The following is a 23141-nucleotide window of genomic DNA, read 5'->3' as shown; positions in this document are numbered from 1 at the left end:
TGTGTGTGTGAGAGAGAGAGTGTATCTGTGTGTGTGTGTGTGAGAGAGAGTGTATCTGTGTGTGTGTGTGAGAGAGAGAGTGTGTGTGTGAGTGTATCTGTGTGTGTGTGTGAGAGAGAGAGTGTGTGTGAGTGTATCTGTGTGTGTGAGTGTATCTGTGTTGCCCTGAAATTTACTTAAATGAAATCCATTAAAACAGGGACTTTATTCAGGTTCTCTTTTTTTTTTTCGGCCGCTGAACTGAATCAACTTCACTGATATTTTAAGTCATGTCAATAATTTAACAAATTCAGATATTCATGGTTTGACATACAGGTAAACATACAATATTTTACTATTTCAGTATTCACATCTAACAAACAAAAGTTTGTAAATGTTTATATATATATACATTTTTAATGTTAGATGCAATTAATCAATATCAGTGACAGTGTTTTTTAGTTATTTTAACTTTACACCTACGATTTAATAATTAGCTTTCCATCAACGTTCAAGCCACATTCTGAGAAACCCTGTATTTGTCCAAAAAATTCAAACACAATTCAATTAATTGTAGAAATTTCTCATATTTATCAAGTCGGCATGAATGCAAAGATTACGTTTATATGATCGGCAATCAAACCGGATTAAAACCAAAGTTATTCTCAGCGATTCCCCTTCATTGATCAAGCGTCTCAATGTCGAGTTTAGAGTTTTTACGCTGAAGATCTTCAGGTTCATGATTTAACATGCTGCTTGCATGTTGTTAGCCTTATTTAACACGTTGCTAACAAGATTGAACACATTGCAAGCACGTTGTTAGCATGTTGATAGCAAAATGTAACATATTGCTAGCATGATTTAAAACGTTCTAACAAGATTTAACACATTGCTAGCATGTTGCTAGAACGATAAGCACGTTGTTAGCATGTTGATAGCACAATTTAACATGTCGCTAGCATGATTTAGGATGTTGTTAGCCTTATTTAACACGTTGCTAACAAGATTGAACACTGCTAGCACGATTGGCATGTTGATAGCAAAATTTAACACATTGCTAGCATGATTTAAAACGTTGCTAACAAGATTTAACAAATTATTAACATGTTTTTAGAGCGATTAACACGTTGTTAACATAGTTAGCATGTTGCTAGCATAGTTAACATGTTGATAGCACAATTTAACATATCGCTAGCATGATTTAACATGTTGTTAGCCTTATTTAACACGTTGCTAGCACGTTGTTAGCATGATTAGCATGTTGATAGCAAAATTTAACAAATTGCTAGCATGTTGCTAGAACGATTACCACGTTGTTAACATAGTTAGCATGTTGCTAGCATAGTTAGCAAGTTGATAGCAAAATGTAACATCTCGCTACATGATTTAACAATAAATAAATTTAATTCAATTAACTGTAGAAGTTTTTCGTAGAAGTCGGCATGAATGCAAAGATTACGTTTATATGTTTATATTTACTCCAGTTTTATACGAACCGGAGTAAAACCAAAAGTAGTTCTCAGCGACTCCCCTTCATTGACACATGGAGCATCTTAATGTCGAGATTATAGTGTTTACGCTGGAAGTCTCGTGGAAGGGAAACGAGTTCAGCCATTTTGAGACGGGACACATTTATTGAGTATTTCACGTGAGCAGCGTCACGAGGCAGTCGTTGAATAAGACGCCCTGCGTGTCCATTCCTCCGAAGATGAAGCACAGCCGCTGCTCGCCTTCGTCGCGTGTTTCTCGGGCCGCCGCCGTCGTCACGCGCCACGGCACCGAGCACATGGAGTGATCCAGCCGGCCCGGAGGAAGATCGCCACCGAACTGCAGCAGCGTCCAGCGCCGCTCGTCTGTCGGCCAGGAGAAATCGCTAGATGCTTTGATAATATTATATAAATTTTTATATTTTATTTGACATTTATTCATTTTGTAACCGTATAGTTAACTAAATCCCCCTCAATTTTTAAAAAATGTAAACAAATAAAATATTTACAAAACTTATACAAATTTTTAGCTAAACAGTTTAACGATGTACATGCTAACATGATTTACGATCTTGTTAACATGATTTACCACATTGCTAACAAGATTTAACACGTTGCTAACAAGATTTAACACATTATTAGCATTTTTCTATCATGACTTAGCATAATGCTAGCATTAAATGTTTGCTGGCACATTGTTAACATGATAAACATGTTGATAATACAATTTAACATGTTGCTAACATGATTTGGCATGTTGCTAGCCTTATTTAACATGTTTGCTAACAAGATTTAACACGTATCTAGCACATTGTTAGCATGATTAGCATGTTGATAGCACGATTTAACACGTAGATAAATACATTTAACACATTGTTAACATATTGTTGGCAACATTAGCATGTTGATAGCACAATTTAACATGTTGCTAGCATTATTTAACACGTTATCATGATTTAACATGTTGCTAGCATTATTTAACGTTAACATGATCTAAAATGTTGCAAGCATGATTTAGCACATTGCTAACATGATTTAACATTTTGTTAAGATGTTTAGAATGTTGCTAGCATGATTGAACATGTTGTTAGCATTATTTAACATCTTGTTAGCATAATTAGCATTTTGCTAACATGATTTAGCACATTGTTAGCATGCTGATAAAAATGCACAACAAAATGACTAAATCTTCAACTATAAATAGTGTCCAGCAAAGAAATGTTGCTTTATATGATTTGATATTATTATTGGGTTATAATTGTTTGATATTTTGCCAACAATTATTATTTTTGCAACAGGGTTATTATTATTTACTATATACTTAAGCCATAAAATTAATTACTTGATATAAACATGAAATAAACTGATATAAACTGAAATAATAATAAAAAAAATTAATAAATATTTTTCTAGCTAGTTGCCAAGGAAACATTCGATATGAGAAAATGTAAATGTAATGTATATATTTATATATAAAAAAAGGTTATTTGATATTTTGGCCAATGATTCACTTTGACGCAGGGTTATTAAAGTTAACTAGAACTAAAACCATAAATTAACATTTTCATTACTTGAAAAAAATATAAAAATAAAAATAAAAAACTTATTTTATTTCAGCTAGTTGCCCCTGAAATATTTTTTATTTTAATTTAATTAAACAATGTACTAATAACTAAAGCAACTTAAAAAAGGACTAAAACTTCAACTAAAATTAAAATTGAATATCTAAAAATATTATTATAATATCTTTTTAAAATATATATTTTTAATATTATATAATTATAATATAAATAATAAAGAACTGATTCAAAATATTATTAAAAACTCCAATAGTACCTCAGTGACACTAAAATAACACGGAGTTTAGCATTAGCTGAGTTTAGCATTAGCATTTAGTCTAAGACCAGTCTTGTGCTTCAGAATGACCAGTTGAATATTCAAAAGGCAGAATATTACTATTTGAGATATTATCATAAGTTCGTACCGCACTGAAACTTGTACATGGAGTTTGTGGCTCCTTCCGATGTCATTCCTCCAAAGATGAAGATGTTCTTCCCACAGCTTACGGATGAATGCGCTGCCACTCCCGGGGGGATCTCGCCTTCCGCTTTCACTTTCTCCCATTTCATAGTTTCTAAATAACCATGAGAGAAAAAAATTATAAAATACAACAACGAGTATGAGGAGGACAGTTGAGCCTTTTCATTTAAAACACTTTTTAATTTAAATAAATATGACTACTAAGTTTTCCTGTCCTTTCAGTATTTTGAGGAAACTAAGGGCATGGCATCATCCTCTAGGAAGTGACATGTTTTAGTATATTGTTAACGTGATTTAACACTTTGCTAGCATGAATTAGCATGTTTTACAACATTGCTAACATGATTTAACATTTTGGTAACATGAATTTTTTTTTTAACACATTGTTAAAATGAATTAGCATGTTGCTAACATGATTTAGCACGTTGCTAACATGATTTAGCACTTTGCTAACATGTTTTAGCATGTTTTAATGCATTGCTAAAATGAATTAGCATGTTACTAACATGTTGTTAACTTGAATTCGCATGTTTTAGCCTGAATTATCATGTTGCTGCTAAAATTTTCTAACATGTCTTAACTTGTTATCATGATTTAGCATTAAAAAGCATGTTATTAGCATGTTTCTAACATGTTTTAACATGTTGTTAGCATAAATTAACATGTTGCTAGAATGAATTAGCATGTTGTTCACATGAATTAGCGTGTTTTACATGAATTAGCATGTTGTTCACATGAATTAGCGTGTTTTACATGAATTAGCATGATTTAGCACATTGCTAGAATGTTTTAGCATTTTGCTAGCATGATTTAACACGTTGCTAGCATATCCTAAGCTAGTTGCTAGGCTTTGTTAGTGCTAGATTTTTAATTTAATGTAACTTGATGTACTAAAACAACTTGAAAGCGGAGTTTGTGTGGAAATCATCAGTCGAGCACCATCTGACGACCCACCCGTGTCCAGCAGGAACATGTCGTCGTGAAGCGTCTCTCCTGACATTCCTCCGTGGATGTAGACGCCGGACCCCACGGCTGTGATCGCGTGACCATGCCGCGGCGTGGGAGGAGTCCCGGCGCTCTCCGGCTGCGTCCAGGTCGCAGTGACTGCAGAAACACGATCACGCTTCATTTCCCTTTAACCCTTCGAGCTCTTGTGTGTGTGTGTGTTGGTGTGTGGCAGACCTGAATCGAAGACGTGCACGTGTGTATCGGCGACCGGATCTGCTCCCGCATCGCCTCCCGAAAACACGTAGAGTCTGTCTCCAACGCAGGCTGAGTTTGTGTGGTACGTCCTGACTGAGGGAGGATCTCCTTTCACCGACACCGTCTCCCACACACCCTCTGGAATGATGACGATCATTCAATGATTTTGAAAAGACCAAGACTGCGTTTATTTGATCAAACATACAATAAAAACAGTGAAATAATATTACAATTTAATATAGCTGTCATGTACATTTCCTGGACAAAATGTAAGTGTAGCTTGCCGTGGCAAAACTCGGCACTCGGTTGCTAGGGTATCCTGGATGGTTGTTAGGGTGTTGCTAGGTGGTTTGCTAAAGTGTTCTGGGTGGTTGCTAGGCCGTTGCAATGATGTTCTGAATGGTTGTTATGGTGTTGCTAGGCGGTTGCTAGGGTATCCTGGGTGGTTGTTAGGGTGTTGCTAGATGGTTTGCTAAAGTGTTCTGGGTGGTTGCTGGGGCGTTGCAATGATGTTCTGAATGTTTGCTATGGTGTTGCTAGGGTGTTGCTAGGTGGTTTGCTAAAGTGTTCTGGGTGGTTGCTAGGCCGTTGCAATGATGTTCTGAATGGTTGTTATGGTGTTGCTAGGCGGTTGCTAGGGTATCCTGGGTGGTTGTTAGGGTGTTGCTAGGTGGTTTGCTAAAGTGTTCTGGGTGGTTGCTGGGGCGTTGCAATGATGTTCTGAATGGTTGCTATGCTGTTGCTAGGCGGTTGCTAGGGTATCCTGGGTGGTTGTTAGGGTGTTGCTAGGTGGTTTGCTAAAGTGTTCTGGGTGGTTGCTGGGGCGTTGCAATGATGTTCTGAATGGTTGCTATGGTGTTGCTAGGCGGTTGCTAGGATATCCTGGGTGGTTGTTAGAGTGTTGCTAGGTTTGTCTTGGTGGTTGCTAGGTTTGTCTTGGTGATTTCTAGGGTGTTGCTATGCGATTGCTAGGGTGTCCTGGGTGATTGTTAAGGCATTGCTAGGCGGTTACTAGGTTGTTTTGGGTGGTTGCTAGGGTGTTGCTATGTGGTTGCTAAGGTATTCTGGGTGGTTGCTAGGCAGTATGGGTGTTTTGGATTGTTGCTATGGTGTTCTGAGTGGTTGCTAGGGTGTTGCTAGAACATCGTATAAACATGGATTGGAAACAGGACTTCCAACATGTTAGCAGTGAATAGCTAATAGCTACATGCTAATTGCGATTTAGCTAAGTGGTAAAACATGCTAAGAACATGCAAAAAAACTCCATAGTAACATATGTGATCATATAGAACACCCTAGCAACCACATAGCAACACTATAGCAACCGACCAGAATACCTTGGCAACCGTCTAGCATTTCCCTAGTAACCACATAGCAACCACCCACAACACCCTAGCAATGGCTAATCATAAATGTTTCTTAATTATCATCAGATCATCATATTATACTGATTTCTGGAGGATCATGTGACACTGAAGACTGGAGTAATGATGCTGAACATTCAGCTTTGATCACAGGAATAAATTACACTTTACTATATATTCTAAACTGTTTTAATTATTCTTATTTCTTTTATTATTTATGTAATTATTTCAATTTCTTCTATGTAAAGCACTTTGAATTACCACTGTGTATGAAATGTGCTATATAAATAAACTTGCCTTTGCCTTGCCTATATATTCACTTAGAAAACTGCAGATTTACATTATAAGAATATTTCATAATTTTTACTGTATTTTTGATCAAATAAACGCAGCCTTGGTGAGCAGAAGAGACTATTACAAACACATTAAGAAATCTTCCGAACGTGAGACTGGTACAGTATGAATGCACGTGTGTGTGTGTGTGTGTGTGTGTGTACCTGATGCGCGCAGCACTTGCACACAGTTCCGGTTCCCGCTCTTCTGGGCTCCGGCGAACACCCACACACTCCGCGGCTCGGTCTCGGGCACGAAGCTGCAGTGTTCGTAGCGCGCCTGCAAACCCGACCACTCTGGAAGCTCCCATTCATGAGTCTCTGCAAAACACACACGGTGACGGTACAGCATCTCACAGACTCTCTGCTTTACGCCGACAGCTCACCCAGAAACACACATTCTGTCCTCAGTCACTCGCCCTTAATTAATTAATTTACTAAGACTGTAACCCGTTCATACCCTGGTCACGTGACTGTGACCCCATTATTCTCACCTAGATTCATCATGTAGGACTCCGAGAAGCTCCCGTCAGGATCGGCTCCACCGACGACTGCGATCCTCCCCTTGCCTCCATCAGCGGAGGGCAGAAACACACAGGTGTGCCCCACAGACACTCCTGGAGCCGCACCTGAGGCCGACACCACATACCTGCACACACACGGGGTTAATTACTCACACACAGTATTAATCATAGTTTTCGAAACGAGCAGAACTGTGTGGATGTAGATGTGATCATTTCGTGCCAATATGACGTAAGTAACTAATTGCGTTAGCCTACTTAGTTACTTTTTTAGAAAAGTAATGCATAACAATATTGCGTACCCCCTTAAAAAGTACCTAATTGCGTTACTTAGTTACTTTTTTAGAAAAGTAATGCATAACAATATTGCGTACCCCCTTAAAAAGTACCTAATTGTGTTACTTAGTTACTTTTTTAGAAAAGTAATGCATAACAATATTGCGTACCCCCTTAAAAAGTACCTAATTGCATTACTTAGTTACTTTTTTAGAAAAGTAATGCATAACAATATTGCGTACCCCCTTAAAAAGTACCTAATTGCATTACTTAGTTACTTTTTTAGAAAAGTAATGCATAACAATATTGCGTACCCCCTTAAAAAGTACCTAATTGCATTACTTAGTTACTTTTTTAGAAAAGTAATGCATAACAATATTGCGTACCCCCTTAAAAAGTACCTAATTGCATTACTTAGTTACTTTTTTAGAAAAGTAATGCATAACAATATTGCGTACCCCCTTAAAAAGTACCTAATTGCATTACTTAGTTACTTTTTTAGAAAAGTAATGCATAACAATATTGCGTACCCCCTTAAAAAGTACCTAATTGCATTACTTAGTTACTTTTTTAGAAAAGTAATGCATAACAATATTGCGTACCCCCTTAAAAAGTACCTAATTGCATTACTTAGTTACTTTTTTTGAAAAGTAATGCATAACAATATTGCGTACCCCCTTAAAAAGTACCTAATTGCATTACTTAGTTACTTTTTTTGAAAAGTAATGCATAACAATATTGCGTACCCCCTTAAAAAGTACCTAATTGTGTTACTTAGTTACTTTTTTAGAAAAGTAATGCATAACAATATTGCGTACCCCCTTAAAAAGTACCTAATTGCATTACTTAGTTACTTTTTTAGAAAAGTAATGCATAACAATATTGCGTACCCCCTTAAAAAGTAACTAATTGTGTTACTTAGTTACTTTTTTTGAAATGTAATGCATTACAATATTGCGTATCCGCTTAAAAAGTACCTAATTGCATTACTTAGTTACTTTTTTTGAAAAGTAATGCATAACAATATTGCGTACCCCCTTAAAAAGTACCTAATTGCATTACTTAGTTACTTTTTTAGAAAAGTAATGCATAACTATATTGCGTACCCCCTTAAAAAGTACCTAATTGCATTACTTAGTTACTTTTTTAGAAAAGTAATGCATAACAATATTGCGTACCCCCTTAAAAAGTACCTAATTGCACTACTTAGTTACTTTTTTAGAAAAGTAATGCATAACAATATTGCGTACCCCCTTAAAAAGTACCTAATTGCATTACTTAGTTACTTTTTTTAGAAAAGTAATGCATAACAATATTGCGTACCCCCTTAAAAAGTACCTAATTGCATTACTTAGTTACTTTTTTTGAAAAGTAATGCATAACAATATTGCGTACCCCCTTAAAAAGTACCTAATTGCATTACTTAGTTACTTTTTTTGAAAAGTAATGCATAACAATATTGCGTACCCCCTTAAAAAGTACCTAATTGCATTACTTAGTTACTTTTTTAGAAAAGTAATGCATAACAATATTGCGTACCCCCTTAAAAAGTAACTAATTGTGTTACTTAGTTACTTTTTTAGAAAAGTAATGCATAACAATATTGCGTACCCCCTTAAAAAGTACCTAATTGCATTACTTAGTTACTTTTTTAGAAAAGTAATGCATTACAATATTGCGTACCCCCTTAAAAAGTACCTAATTGCATTACTTAGTTACTTTTTTAGAAAAGTAATGCATAACAATATTGCGTACCCCCTTAAAAAGTACCTAATTGCATTACTTAGTTACTTTTTTAGAAAAGTAATGCATTACAATATTGCGTTACTCCCTTAAAAAGTAACTAAATGCGTTACTTCGTTACTTTTTTAGAAAAGGAATGCGTTAAGTTACTTATGCGTTACTTTTTTCCACCTGGGCTACTTGTAATGACACACACACACACACAGACACAGCATAACACAGAGAAACAAGCTGATACCACTGTCTGTCCCGAGGCTTCTCCTCCGGCTCGAGAACGGGGATAAGCTCCATCAATCGGTGAGCTGGAAAGTCAACAGATTAATGTTCAGAAGCATTTATATATCGATTATAATCCTGTTTCTATGGACGCTGGTTCCGTTGCCATCTCGTTACGTCAAAGAAAGTACACACACAGCACGTGAGCGTTATGACGTCATGCCGCACATCTTTGTGCGAAATAAATCACAACGATTGCAAACGCTTTACCTTTATCGATAAATGTAATGACTGGTGATGATGATGGACACGCATCGATCACTACATTGGTGGACAGAATAAGGAAGAGGGAGCGCGAGAGAGCAGTTAGTGTGAACACAGCTGCTGTGATGACAACCTAACCGGAAATCATTTCATAATAAAGGTCTTCATCTTTTTTATATATATTATTATTATTATATATCATTTTTAATATATATATATATATATATATATATATATATATATATATATATATATATATATATATATATATATATATATAGTATTTATATTTATTTATAATATATTTATTTATAATATTAAATATTTATATGGACAGGTTAGCCATGAATTGATGTCCAAAAATCATGCTTTGGTAATTGTAATTTTGACTTTTTATCTCAATTTCGACTTTTTAATCTCATAATTTTGGCTGTCATAATTTATACTGTCCATTTCCTTTACATCTATCTATCTATCTATCTATCTATCTATCTATCTATCTATCTATCTATCTATCTATCTATCTATCTATCTATCTATCTATCTATCTATCTATCTATCTATCTATCTATCTATCTTATCTATCATCTATCTATCTATCTATCATCTTCGGAACTAGTCGAAATTATGACTTTACATTTATAACTTCGTCAAAACTTCGACTTTTTAATCAAATTATTGATTTAATTACTTTTTAATGTCTTAATTTCGACTTCTTATGTCAAAAGTAACTATGTTTTGGAATGGTCTATGGCTAAGCATGATTTTTTTTTGTTGGCATGCAAAATACATGGTAGTGATGGTAAGATATATTTATGGCCAGTGCATTTTCTAAAATTATAATGTTGTGGCAAATAATTCAAACACGGCGCATTCCGCGCTCAAGGCCCCGCCCACAGACACGCCCATAACCACGCCATTAGACACGCCCACTCCGCGCTCTCTGACTGGAAATAAACGGTCGTTCTGCTTCACTCACACACACACATGAGACATCTCACGCTCATCAGACACACACTTCCCTTCATCTGTCCTCATAGGAATCATAATCATAATCATGTCTTCAAACTCAACCCTCACAACCATGAGACGGACTGTTGAGCAGCTCAAACTGGAAGCCAGCGTGGAGAGAATCAAAGTAAGTAAACATCTTTTCAGTGTAAAGTGTACAGTTTACGACACGGTCTCAAAACACATTCTAATTTATTTCATATAAAACAGTATTTTAATTCAAATGTTGTCTCTAGTATGTATGATTGTTTATAATGGCAGCATATGAGATGAATAACCACATTTTTACACTGCTGCTCTCAATGGTGTTTGTTTGTCTAATAATAGATGTTGTTACAATATTTTTCCTCAGCATTCAAAACGAGCAGAACTGTGTAGATATGATCATTTTATGACAATATGACAAAAGATAGCTATGGCAGATACTAATATGGTCACCAATTTATTTTTGTATCACTAAATATTATACTAATTGTAAAAAAAAAAAAACAGATAATAATTGAAATGTCGAACACTGTTAAGACAGAACAGTTATAGTGCTTATTGTGTGACAAATTAAATGTTTTTTCCACATTTCTGCAATAGAGGAAATATTTAATATGACGACATTATCATTCATCCCCCAAACAACGAGTCTGTTGTGATGGATCACAGGCACAAATACCAAATAATATGGTCAAATTGCACATAATCAAATGCAACTAACCGTTGTTGTTAATGTTTATTGTTAACAAATGCATATTACATATTAAATAGTCGAAATTATGGCATTCAGAATCACAGTTTGACAATGACATAATTTTGACTGACATCATTTTTACTTTTTATCTCAATTTTGACTTTCATCTCATAAATATGATTGACATCATTTTAACTTTTTATCTCATAATTATTACTTAGTATGTCATATTTATGAATTATGTCATATTTTTGACTTTTTATCCCAATTTCGACTTTCTAATCTCATAACTATGACTGACATAATTTTGACTTTTTATCCCAATTTTGACTTTCTAATCTCATAGTTATGACTGACATAATTTTTACTTTTTATCAAAATTTTGACTTTCTAATCTCATAATTATGACTGACATACTTTTTACTTTTTTATCTCATAAATATGATTGACATAATGTTGCCTTTTTATCTCATAATTATTACTTAGTATGTAATATTTATGAATTATGTCATATTTTTGACTTTTTATCCCAATTTCGACTTTCTAATCTCATATGACTGACATCATTTTGACTTTTTATCTCAATTTTGACTTTCTAATCTCATAATTATGACTGACATAATTTTGACTTTTTATCTCAATTTTGACTTTCTAATCTCATAATTATGACTGACATAATTTAGATTTTTTATCTCAATTTTGACTTTATAATCTCATAATTATGACTGACATAATTTGGAATGTTTTATCTCATAAATATGATTGACATAATTTTGACTTTTTATCTCATAATTATTACTTAGGATGTAATATTTATGACTTAGTATGTCATATCATTTTGTCATATTTTAAAGTTTTTATCTCATAATTTCGACTTAATTTCATAATTAAAGTCCCCCTGCAGTCAATAATTTTATCCCTTAAAACGCATCTTTCACAATCAAAATACGCGTTTTTTTCCTGTGAAAATAATTTCTTCATGCCTTCGATTAGCTTGACTGTAACTCGACACCCTTGCATTGTTTAGTATACGTGGCCTTATGAATATGCAAATTATTAATGTGTTGCTAATGTTACACAAACCATGTTCCCGTTCACCATCTCAGAGAAGAAAAGAAAGCCCCGCCCACATGTGACGGGATTGGTCAGATGTTTGTGATGCAGGAAACAGGGGTGTTTTTGAGACTGTCTTCGGTTCACTGCAGTTTTAAGGAGAAAATACTCAGCAATGCTGTCCACTTATGAACTTACACATGGATTGATCTGTGTTTGTGTGTGTGTGTGTGTGTGTGCTGCAGGTTTCTCAGGCGGCGGCGGATCTGCAGCAGTTTTGCCTCCAGAACGCCAGTAAAGATTCGCTGCTGGTGGGAGTGCCGGCGGCCAGTAACCCGTTCAGAGAGCCTCGGTCATGCACACTCCTGTAGACTCCAGGTAGACCACACACACCTGTAGACTCCAGGTAGACCACACACACCTGTAGACTCCAGGTAGACCACACACTCCTGTAGACTCCAGGTAGACCACACACACCTGTAGACTCCAGGTAGACCACACACTCCTGTAGACTCCAGGTAGACCACACACACCTGTAGACTCCAGGTAGACCACACACTATTGTAGACTCCAGGTAGACCACACACTCCTGTAGACTCCAGGTAGACCACACACTCCTGTAGACTCCAGGTAGACCACACACACTCCTGTAGACTCCAGGTAGACCACACACTCCTGTAGACTCCAGGTAGACCACACACTCATGTAGACTCCAGGTAGACCACACACTCCTGTAGACTCCAGGTAGACCACACACACCTGTAGACTCCAGGTAGACCACACACTCCTGTAGACTCCAGGTAGACCACACACACCTGTAGACTCCAGGTAGACCACACACTATTGTAGACTCCAGGTAGACCACACACTCATGTAGACTCCAGGTAGACCACACACTCCTGTAGACTCCAGGTAGACCACACACTCCTGTAGACTCCAGGTAGACCACACACTCATGTAGACTCCAGGTAGACCACACACTCCTGTAGACTCCAGGTAGACCACACACTCCTGTAGACTCCAGGTAGACCACACACTCCTGTAGACTCCAGGTAGACCACACACTCATGTAGACTCCAGGTAGACCACACACTCCTGTAGACTCCAGGTAGACCACACACTCCTGTAGACTCCAGGTAGACCACACACTCCTGTAGACTCCAGGTAGACCACTCACTCCTGTAGACTCCAGGTAGACCACACACTCCTGTAGACTCCAGGTAGACCACACACTCCTGTAGACTCCAGGTAGACCACACACACCTGTAGACACCAGGTAGATCACACACTCCTGTAGACTCCAGGTAGACCACACACTCCTGTAGACTCCAGGTAGACCACACACTCCTGTAGACTCCAGGTAGACCACACACACCTGTAGACTCCAGGTAGACCACACACACCTGTAGACTCCAGGTAGACCACACACTCCTGTAGACTTCAGGTAGACCACACACACCTGTAGACTCCAGGTAGACCACACACACCTGTAGACTCCAGGTAGACCACACACTCCTGTAGACTCCAGGTAGACCACACACACCTGTAGACTCCAGGTAGACCACACACTCCTGTAGACTCCAGGTAGACCACACACACCTGTAGACTCCAGGTAGACCACACACTCCTGTAGACTCCAGGTAGACCAGACACACCTGTAGACTCCAGGTAGACCACACACTCCTGTAGACTCCAGGTAGACCACACACTCCTGTAGACTCCAGGTAGACCACACACTCCTGTAGACTCCAGGTAGACCACACACTCCTGTAGACTCCAGGTAGACCACTCACTCCTGTAGACTCCAGGTAGACCACACACTCCTGTAGACTCCAGGTAGACCACACACTCCTGTAGACTCCAGGTAGACCACACACTCCTGTAGACTCCAGGTAGACCACACACTCCTGTAGACTCCAGGTAGACCACACACTCCTGTAGACTCCAGGTAGACCACTCACTCCTGTAGACACCAGGTAGACCACACACTCCTGTAGACTCCAGGTAGACCACACACTCCTGTAGACTCCAGGTAGACCACACACTCCTGTAGACTCCAGGTAGACCACACACACCTGTAGACTCCAGGTAGACCACACACACCTGTAGACTCCAGGTAGACCACACACTCCTGTAGACTTCAGGTAGACCACACACACCTGTAGACTCCAGGTAGACCACACACACCTGTAGACTCCAGGTAGACCACACACTCCTGTAGACTCCAGGTAGACCACACACACCTGTAGACTCCAGGTAGACCACACACTCCTGTAGACTCCAGGTAGACCACACACTCCTGTAGACTCCAGGTAGACCACACACTCCTGTAGACTCCAGGTAGACCACACACACCTGTAGACTCCAGGTAGACCACACACTCCTGTAGACTCCAGGTAGACCACACACTCCTGTAGACTCCAGGTAGACCACACACTCCTGTAGACTCCAGGTAGACCACACACACCTGTAGTCTCCAGGTAGACCACACACTCCTGTAGACTCCAGGTAGACCACACACTCCTGTAGACTCCAGGTAGACCACACACTCCTGTAGACTCCAGGTAGACCACACACTCCTGTAGACTCCAGGTAGACCACACACTCCTGTAGACTCCAGGTAGACCACACACTCCTGTAGACTCCAGGTAGACCACACACTCCTGTAGACTCCAGGTAGACCACACACTCCTGTAGACTCCAGGTAGACCACACACTCCTGTAGACTCCAGGTAGACCACACACTCCTGTAGACTCCAGGTAGACCACACACTCCTGTAGACTCCAGGTAGACCACACACACCTGTAGACTCCAGGTAGACCACACACTCATGTAGACTCCAGGTAGACCACACACTCCTGTAGACTCCAGGTAGACCACACACTCCTGTAGACTCCAGGTAGACCACACACACCTGTAGACTCCAGGTAGACCACACACTCCTGTAGACTCCAGGTAGACCACACACTCCTGTAGACTCCAGGTAGACCACACACACCTGTAGACTCCAGGTAGACCACACACTCCTGTAGACTCCAGGTAGACCACACACACCTGTAGACTCCAGGAAGACCACACACACCTGTAGATTCACATCAACAGGGACACGATGATCCAGGAGAAAACATGAGCAATCAGTGCGTTCTCTAGGGGGCTAAAGCATTTTTAAAGACGCTTTATACCAAATACGTTTCTATACATGGCTTAGTATGACATAATTGCGACTTTGTATCTCATAATTTCGACTTTTTAAAATTTTTCGTCTCATAATTTCGACTTAATCATAATTACGACTTAGTATGTCGTAAATAAATGAAAATTAAATTTTTCATTTATTTCATTTACTAAAAATTATTAGATACAAAAAAATGTATCTCATAATTTTCAACTTTATCATAATTATGACTTAGTATGTCAATTTCACATTTTTTGTCTCATAATTTTGACTTCATCATAATTACGACTTAGTATGTCATAATTATCACTTATGTCATTATGATGTCATTATGAATGTCAATTTCAATTTTTTTATCTCATAATTTCGACTTTATCATAATTACGACTTAGTATGTCATAATTATCACTTATGTCATTATGACTTAGAATGTCAATTTCATATTTTTTGTCTCATAATTTCTACTTAATCATAATTACGACTTAGTATGTCGTAAATAAATGAAAATTAGATTTTTCATTTATTTCATTTACTAAAAATGATAAGATACAAAAAAAATATCTAATAATTTTGACTTTATATCTCATAATTTCGACTTTATCATAATTACGACTTAGTATTTCATAACTATCACTTATGTCATTATTACTGAGAATGTCAATTTCAATTTTTTTGTCATTTTCGACTTAGTATGTCGTAAAAGAAAATTTGATATTAGATCAGAATATTAGATATTTATTTGATTTCTCATTTATTTAATTTACTAAAAATTATTAGATTAAAATGTTTTTATCTAATTATTTCGACTTTATCATAATTATGACTTAGTATGTCATAATTATCACTTTTGTCATTATGACTTAGAATGTCAATTTCAAAATTTTTGTCTCATAATTTTGACTTTATCATAATAATTATGACTTTATGTCATAATTATCACTTATGTCATTATGACTTAGAATGTCAATTTCATTTTTTTTGTCTCATAATTACAACTTTTTATCTCATAATTTCAAGTTTATCATAATTATGTCTTGGTATGTCATAATTATAACATGTCATTATGACTTATGCCATAATTTCGATTAAAATTCGATAAATTCATATTTTTTTTACTTTTTATCATAACATAAAAAGAGAAAAACGTTGCATATAGTCTCTCAGTATAAAACATCTGTATATATATGTGTATAATATATGTGTTTGTCCTGCAGCTTCTCTTACTGTTTAAATATACAGTGATTAGCGCAGATATCCTCCATACTCATACGCAGCTGTGTGGAATATTATTATTTTTATCCCAGAGCGCTGGGCTGGCATCCGGCTCAGTGTTTGGGAAGTCTTGCCTTTACATCAACAGGAAGTTGAGTTTACACGCGTGTAGAGGAAGTCCTGAGATAGTGGACTCATGCATTTCACTCTTGATTGTGCGTTATGCAATATTTGACCAATATCTGGTCGAGACACAACTATTGAAAATCTGGAATCTGAGGAGCAAAAAAATGTAAACATTGAGAAAATCTCCTTTAAAGGAGTCATGACATGGTTTTTTTTATTGTATTATTATGTTCCCTTAGGTGTAATTATAGTATTACTATAGTTTTTTTTACAAAAAACTTTTAAAATGTAGTGATTTATGACCTTTCCCCTGTTTCTCATCCTCTGATTCACACAGTCTGTTTTGGGGGTGTTTCCCCTTTAAGAGTTCAGTGGTAACGCCCACTGCTGTGATTGGCTAACGTCAGTGCCTATGCATCAATTATTAACGCCCCCAGCCAGAACATTTGCGGATTCGGCGCAACTGTTTAATAGCGGGTGATGCATGCGAAGCGATGGCTCTTGCAATGATAAAACCTTATTATGTTTGAGCCAGAATCAGAGGAAAATGAACCATCACCACAACAACGAAGACTGGATCAGCCCGTGTCCACATGGAAAGTGAAACTATTTTGAATTAATAAAAAAACTGTAACCCGAGACACTTGAAAACGGATTATTGTTGCATAATTATCCTATAGCTTAATTTGCTAACAGTTTAACATTATTTAACTAATTTCAATGACATGATAGGGTGTACCATGGACAAAAATGCACAGGCCATATTTGAAGATGCAGCATTGATAAAGGCAACATTTTTAATTTTCTATCACATGTAGGCCTAACGTACTAGAAAGGCGACATATTTTCAAGATTCTCTCTTATACAAATGTGTTTATATTAGCCAGTGATAAAAAGTAAGTTTGCGTCGTCGTTGTTGAGCCCAGAATAGTCGGCACGGACTTATCTTTGAGCAACAGTTTTCTGGCAAAGCCATCATCATACTGGGATTTGTTCTCAAACAGTCATCCTTCAAATGTACAGAACAAACGCTTAAACTAACACTGCCGTGACTGGGACGTCCGCAAAAAATAAAGTGCATCCATTTTCCCCTGACGACTGGATCTTTCTGCAGCGTATTCACAGATGTTGTTTGTCCACAGCCAGGAACAGCACATCTGCGGCATCGTCATTTCCCTGTACACAGACCCACTCGCTGTCCGTCCACTGAACACTTGTGAGGCGCGCGGGCGAGACAATGATACGAAATGAGCGTAGTTGTCTTGCGCTTAAAGCGTAGTTGTCTTGTGCTGGAGGCGGTCATATGCAAACGCTGGTACGTCACTTCGTACCGTGGCGTCACTTCTTACATGGATCCAGAACGAGCTGTATTTAGAGCTTGATTAAATAAATGATTCGTTTATAATGGGGAGGACGTCTTAAGCTATGAAACTTGCAGGACGTTTTAATGGTACAAAGACCTCTTATATACCAAAAGATCAAGGCAAATTTGGTTTCTCATGTCATGACCCCTTTAAAGTTGTGCATTTATGTTCACGATTGTGCTGCATTCACTCACAAAAATACATGTTTTATATATTTACGGTAGGACATTTACTAAATATCTTCATGGAACATGATCTTAGTATCCTCATGATTTTTGGCATAAAAGAAAAATTGATAATTTTGCCCCTTACGATGTATAGTTGCTATTGCCACAGATATACCCGTGCGGCTCCAGACTGGTGTTAGTGGTCCAGGGTCACATGTGCACTGTGTTCTTGTATTACACACATGTGTTACTGTGGCTAAAGGAGAGTGTGAGTTGACAGGAAAGCGTCTGGAAGCGCTTCTGCTCTTGACTAGCATGAGTCCGACTTCTTCCTCCTCTGTGGCCCGATGCTAAACTTAGCTTTGAGCGAGATGTGTGGCAACATGTCTGTCCTTTCAGCAGATTTAGTCCCAAAACTGCAAGTACTGAATGTGGAACAGAGTAAAAAGAGTCACACACACACACACCACACACACACACACACACACACACACACACACACACACACACACACACACACACTTACACTCACTTACACTCACTCACACTCTCTCACACACACACACACACACACTTACACTCACTCACACTCTCTCTCTCACACACACACTCACTCACTCACACACACACACACACTCACACCCACACACACACACACACACACACACACACACACACACACACACACACACACACTTACACTCACTCACACTCTCTCACACACACACACACACACTTACACTCACTCACACTCTCTCTCTCACACACACACTCACTCACTCACACACACACACACACTCACACACACACACTCTCACACACACACACACTCTCACACACTCTTTTTATTCATATAACACTTAGAATGTTTTTTTATTTTTAGCTAAACAAAAATGTAGTTTTAGAGATTTTGCAAAAATAGATTTTAAAAATATATATATTTACCATCAATTTAAAAAGCTCGCCTCAAAAACTTCATGCATCTCTTTTCCATACTGTTCATATCTGAGTCATATCGACTGTTTTATTGATATTTTCTGATCCTTTTTTTTTTGCCCTTAAACATAGTTACAACTTGGTATGTCATAATTATCGCTTACGTCATTATGACTTAGTATTTCATAATTTTGACTTTTTATCTCATAATTTCGACTATCATAATTACGACTTGGTATGTCATAATTATTACTTTTATCTCATAATTTCGACTTTATCATAATTACGACTTGGTATGTCATAATTATCGCTTATGTCATTTTGACTTAGTATGTCAATTTCAAATGTTTTGTCTCATAATTTCAAGTCTATCATAATTATGACTTTTTTATCTCATAATTTTGACTATCATACAATTTTTTATGCATTAATTTCTCATATTTATTTGTCTTTCTTTCACAGGAGGGAGGAGGCAGACGCTGATTTTTATATTAAAGAAATGAAACATCATAAGAAATATTGTGCAAGTCTTATGATGCCTACAAATCTCTTTTGTATTTTATATTGTGCACAATTATATGAAACTGAAGCATTGAATTGTATGAATGATTTATCTTTTTAATTTTTATTAATGTAACATAATCATTTAATTATTCCAAAAGAAATAGAGCGATTGTGTTGTTTTGTGTCAAATGAAGTGCCTTAATTATTGTGATTTGTCTGATCAATGAAAAAAACTGTTGATTGAAAAAGAGAATAAATCAATATTTTGTTTAAAAACACAAGTCTTGGCGAGTCAAAGTAGATTAAATCAACATGCAGAATTAGAAGCACAAACCCTTTATACAGTGGCTTTACAAATATTGATAAATATGAGCAAAACTGACTGTGAAAATAAGTGGTTGATATTTCTCCTCTTAGTCTTTTATTCACAATTTCACAAAAACTCTAAACTTTAATTAAAGATTATGAAAATGAAAATTATAAAATATAAAATTTTTGAAAAATGAATTAGAAAAGTAATGAAATAGATATAATAAAAATATGTAAATAAAAAATATTAAAACAATAACTACATAAATTAAAATAAATTAAATGAAAACAAAATAGGTTAAAATAAAAACGATTGAAATAAAATAAATAATTTTGATAAAACTAAATAAATAAATACAATTTGATTTGAGCTTCACACACTGCTGTGCTATAAAGATGCGGTCGGAGTTCTGGAGACCCAGATGAGGTGATAGACTGAGTGCATGAACATACCCTGTTGCCCTGGCGATAATCAGACCATCTGGGTGGACACTAAATGCCTTCTGTAACAATTATGTCTTCTGTGACCCTTCCAGCCACTCATTAACTGAAGAACTGACTTTATAACTCACCATCACGCAATTATGACTTTATAACTCACCACCACGCAATTATGACTTTATAACTCACCACCACGCAATTATGACTTTATAACTCACCACCACGCAATTATGACTTTATAACTCACCACCACGCAATTATGACTTTATAACTCACCATCACGCAATTATGACTTTATAACTCACCATCACGCAATTATGACTTTATAACTCACCATCACGCAATTATGACTTTATAACTCACCATCACGCAATTATGACTTTATAACTCACCATCACGCAATTATGACTTTATAACTCACCACCACGCAATTATGACTTTATAACTCACCATCACGCAATTATGACTTTATAACTCACCATCACGCAATTATGACTTTATAACTCACCATCACGCAATTATGACTTTATAACTCACCATCACGCAATTATGACTTTATAACTCACCATCACGCAATTATGACTTTATAACTCACCATCACGCAATTATGACTTTATAACTCACCATCACGCAATTATGACTTTATATCTCACCATCACGCAATTATGACTTTATAACTCACCACCACGCAATTATGACTTTATAACTCACCACCACGCAATTATGACTTTATAACTCACCACCACGCAATTATGACTTTATATCTCACCATCACACAATTATGACTTTATAACTCACCACCACGCAATTATGACTTTATAACTCACCATCACGCAATTATGACTTTATAACTCACCATCACGCAATTATGACTTTATAACTCACCATCACGCAATTATGACTTTATAACTCACCATCACGCAATTATGACTTTATAACTCACCATCACGCAATTATGACTTTATAACTCACCATCACGCAATTATGACTTTATAACTCACCACCACGCAATTATGACTTTATAACTCACCATCACGCAATTATGACTTTATATCTCACCACCACGCAATTATGACTTTATAACTCACCATCACGCAATTATGACTTTATATCTCACCATCACGCAATTATGACTTTATAACTCACCACCACGCAATTATGACTTTATAACTCACCATCACGCAATTATGACCTTATAACTCACCACCACGCAATTATGACTTTATAACTCACCATCACACAATTATGACTTTATAACTCACCATCACGCAATTATGACTTTATAACTCACCATCACGCAATTATGACTTTATAACTCACCATCACACAATTATGACTTTATAACTCACCATCACGCAATTATGACTTTATAACTCACCATCACGCAATTATGACTTTATAACTCACCACCACGCAATTATGACTTTATATCTCACCATCACGCAATTATGACTTTATAACTCACCACCACGCAATTATGACTTTATAACTCACCATCACGCAATTATGACTTTATAACTCACCATCTCGCAATTGACTTTATAACTCACCATCACGCAATTATGACTTTATATCTCACCATCACGCAATTATGACTTTATAACTCACCACCACGCAATTATGACTTTATAACTCACCATCACGCAATTATGACTTTATAACTCACCATCACGCAATTATGACTTTATAACTCACCATCACGCAATTATGACTTTATATCTCACCATCACGCAATTATGACTTTATAACTCACCATCACGCAATTATGACTTTATAACTCACCATCACGCAATTATGACTTTATATCTCACCATCACGCAATTATGACTTTATAACTCACCATCACGCAATTATGACTTTATAACTCACCACCACGCAATTATGACTTTATAACTCACCATCACGCAATTATGACTTTATAACTCACCACCACGCAATTATGACTTTATAACTCACCATCACGCAATTATGACTTTAGAACTCACCATCACGCAATTATGACTTTATAACTCACCACCACGCAATTATGACTTTATAACTCACCATCACGCAATTATGACTTTATATCTCACCATCACGCAATTATGACTTTATATCTCACCATCACGCAATTATGACTTTATAACTCACCACCACGCAATTATGACTTTATAACTCACCACCACGCAATTATGACTTTATAACTCACCATCACGCAATTATGACTTTATAACTCACCACCACGCAATTATGACTTTATATCTCACCATCACGCAATTATGACTTTATAACTCACCATCACGCAATTATGACTTTATAACTCACCATCACGCAATTATGACTTTATATCTCACCATCACGCAATTATGACTTTATAACTCACCATCACGCAATTATGACTTTATAACTCACCACCACGCAATTATGACTTTATATCTCACCATCACGCAATTATGACTTTATAACTCACCATCACGCAATTATGACTTTATAACTCACCATCACGCAATTATGACTTTATATCTCACCATCACGCAATTATGACTTTATATCTCACCACCACGCAATTATGACTTTATAACTCACCACCACGCAATTATGACTTTATAACTCACCATCACGCAATTATGACTTTATAACTCACCACCACGCAATTATGACTTTATATCTCACATCACGCAATTATGACTTTATAACTCACCACCACGCAATTATGACTTTATATCTCACCATCACGCAATTATGACTTTATAACTCAC

General features: G+C 36.8%; 2 protein-coding genes across 5 annotated transcripts; one reads left to right on the top strand and one right to left on the bottom strand.

The window, feature by feature from the left end:
- Nucleotides 1-187: 187 nt before the first annotated feature.
- rabepk (Rab9 effector protein with kelch motifs) lies at nucleotides 188-9566 on the bottom strand. 4 transcript variants are annotated; one of them, XM_079607335.1, is made up of 8 exons: nucleotides 9432-9566; nucleotides 9184-9247; nucleotides 6900-7054; nucleotides 6571-6726; nucleotides 4689-4847; nucleotides 4461-4610; nucleotides 3451-3600; nucleotides 188-1832 (listed from the first exon to the last, which is right to left on the bottom strand). In XM_079607335.1, exons 2-8 carry the CDS (start codon nucleotides 9234-9236, stop codon nucleotides 1624-1626), a joined length of 1032 nt encoding a protein of 343 aa, XP_079463461.1. In that variant the 5' UTR covers nucleotides 9237-9247; nucleotides 9432-9566; the 3' UTR covers nucleotides 188-1623. The 4 variants fall into 4 exon arrangements, with proteins under 4 accessions (XP_079463461.1, XP_079463462.1, XP_079463463.1 ...); XM_079607337.1 differs by having other exon boundaries at nucleotides 1603-1852; XM_079607336.1 differs by lacking the exon at nucleotides 9432-9566 and having other exon boundaries at nucleotides 9184-9372.
- Nucleotides 9567-10378: 812 nt separating this feature from the next.
- gng10 (guanine nucleotide binding protein (G protein), gamma 10) lies at nucleotides 10379-19872 on the top strand. Its single transcript, XM_079608113.1, has 3 exons — nucleotides 10379-10563; nucleotides 12414-12546; nucleotides 19612-19872. Exons 1-2 carry the CDS (start codon nucleotides 10483-10485, stop codon nucleotides 12537-12539), a joined length of 207 nt encoding a protein of 68 aa, XP_079464239.1. The 5' UTR covers nucleotides 10379-10482; the 3' UTR covers nucleotides 12540-12546; nucleotides 19612-19872.
- The last annotated feature ends 3269 nt before the right edge of the window (nucleotides 19873-23141 follow it).

The sequence above is a fragment of the Phoxinus phoxinus genome (assembly GCF_949152265.1).
Source record: "Phoxinus phoxinus genome assembly, chromosome: 3".
Taxonomy (NCBI): domain Eukaryota; kingdom Metazoa; phylum Chordata; class Actinopteri; order Cypriniformes; family Leuciscidae; genus Phoxinus; species Phoxinus phoxinus.
The sequence above is the reverse complement of the archived record's forward strand: the minus strand, read 5'-3'. Positions and strand labels throughout refer to the sequence as shown.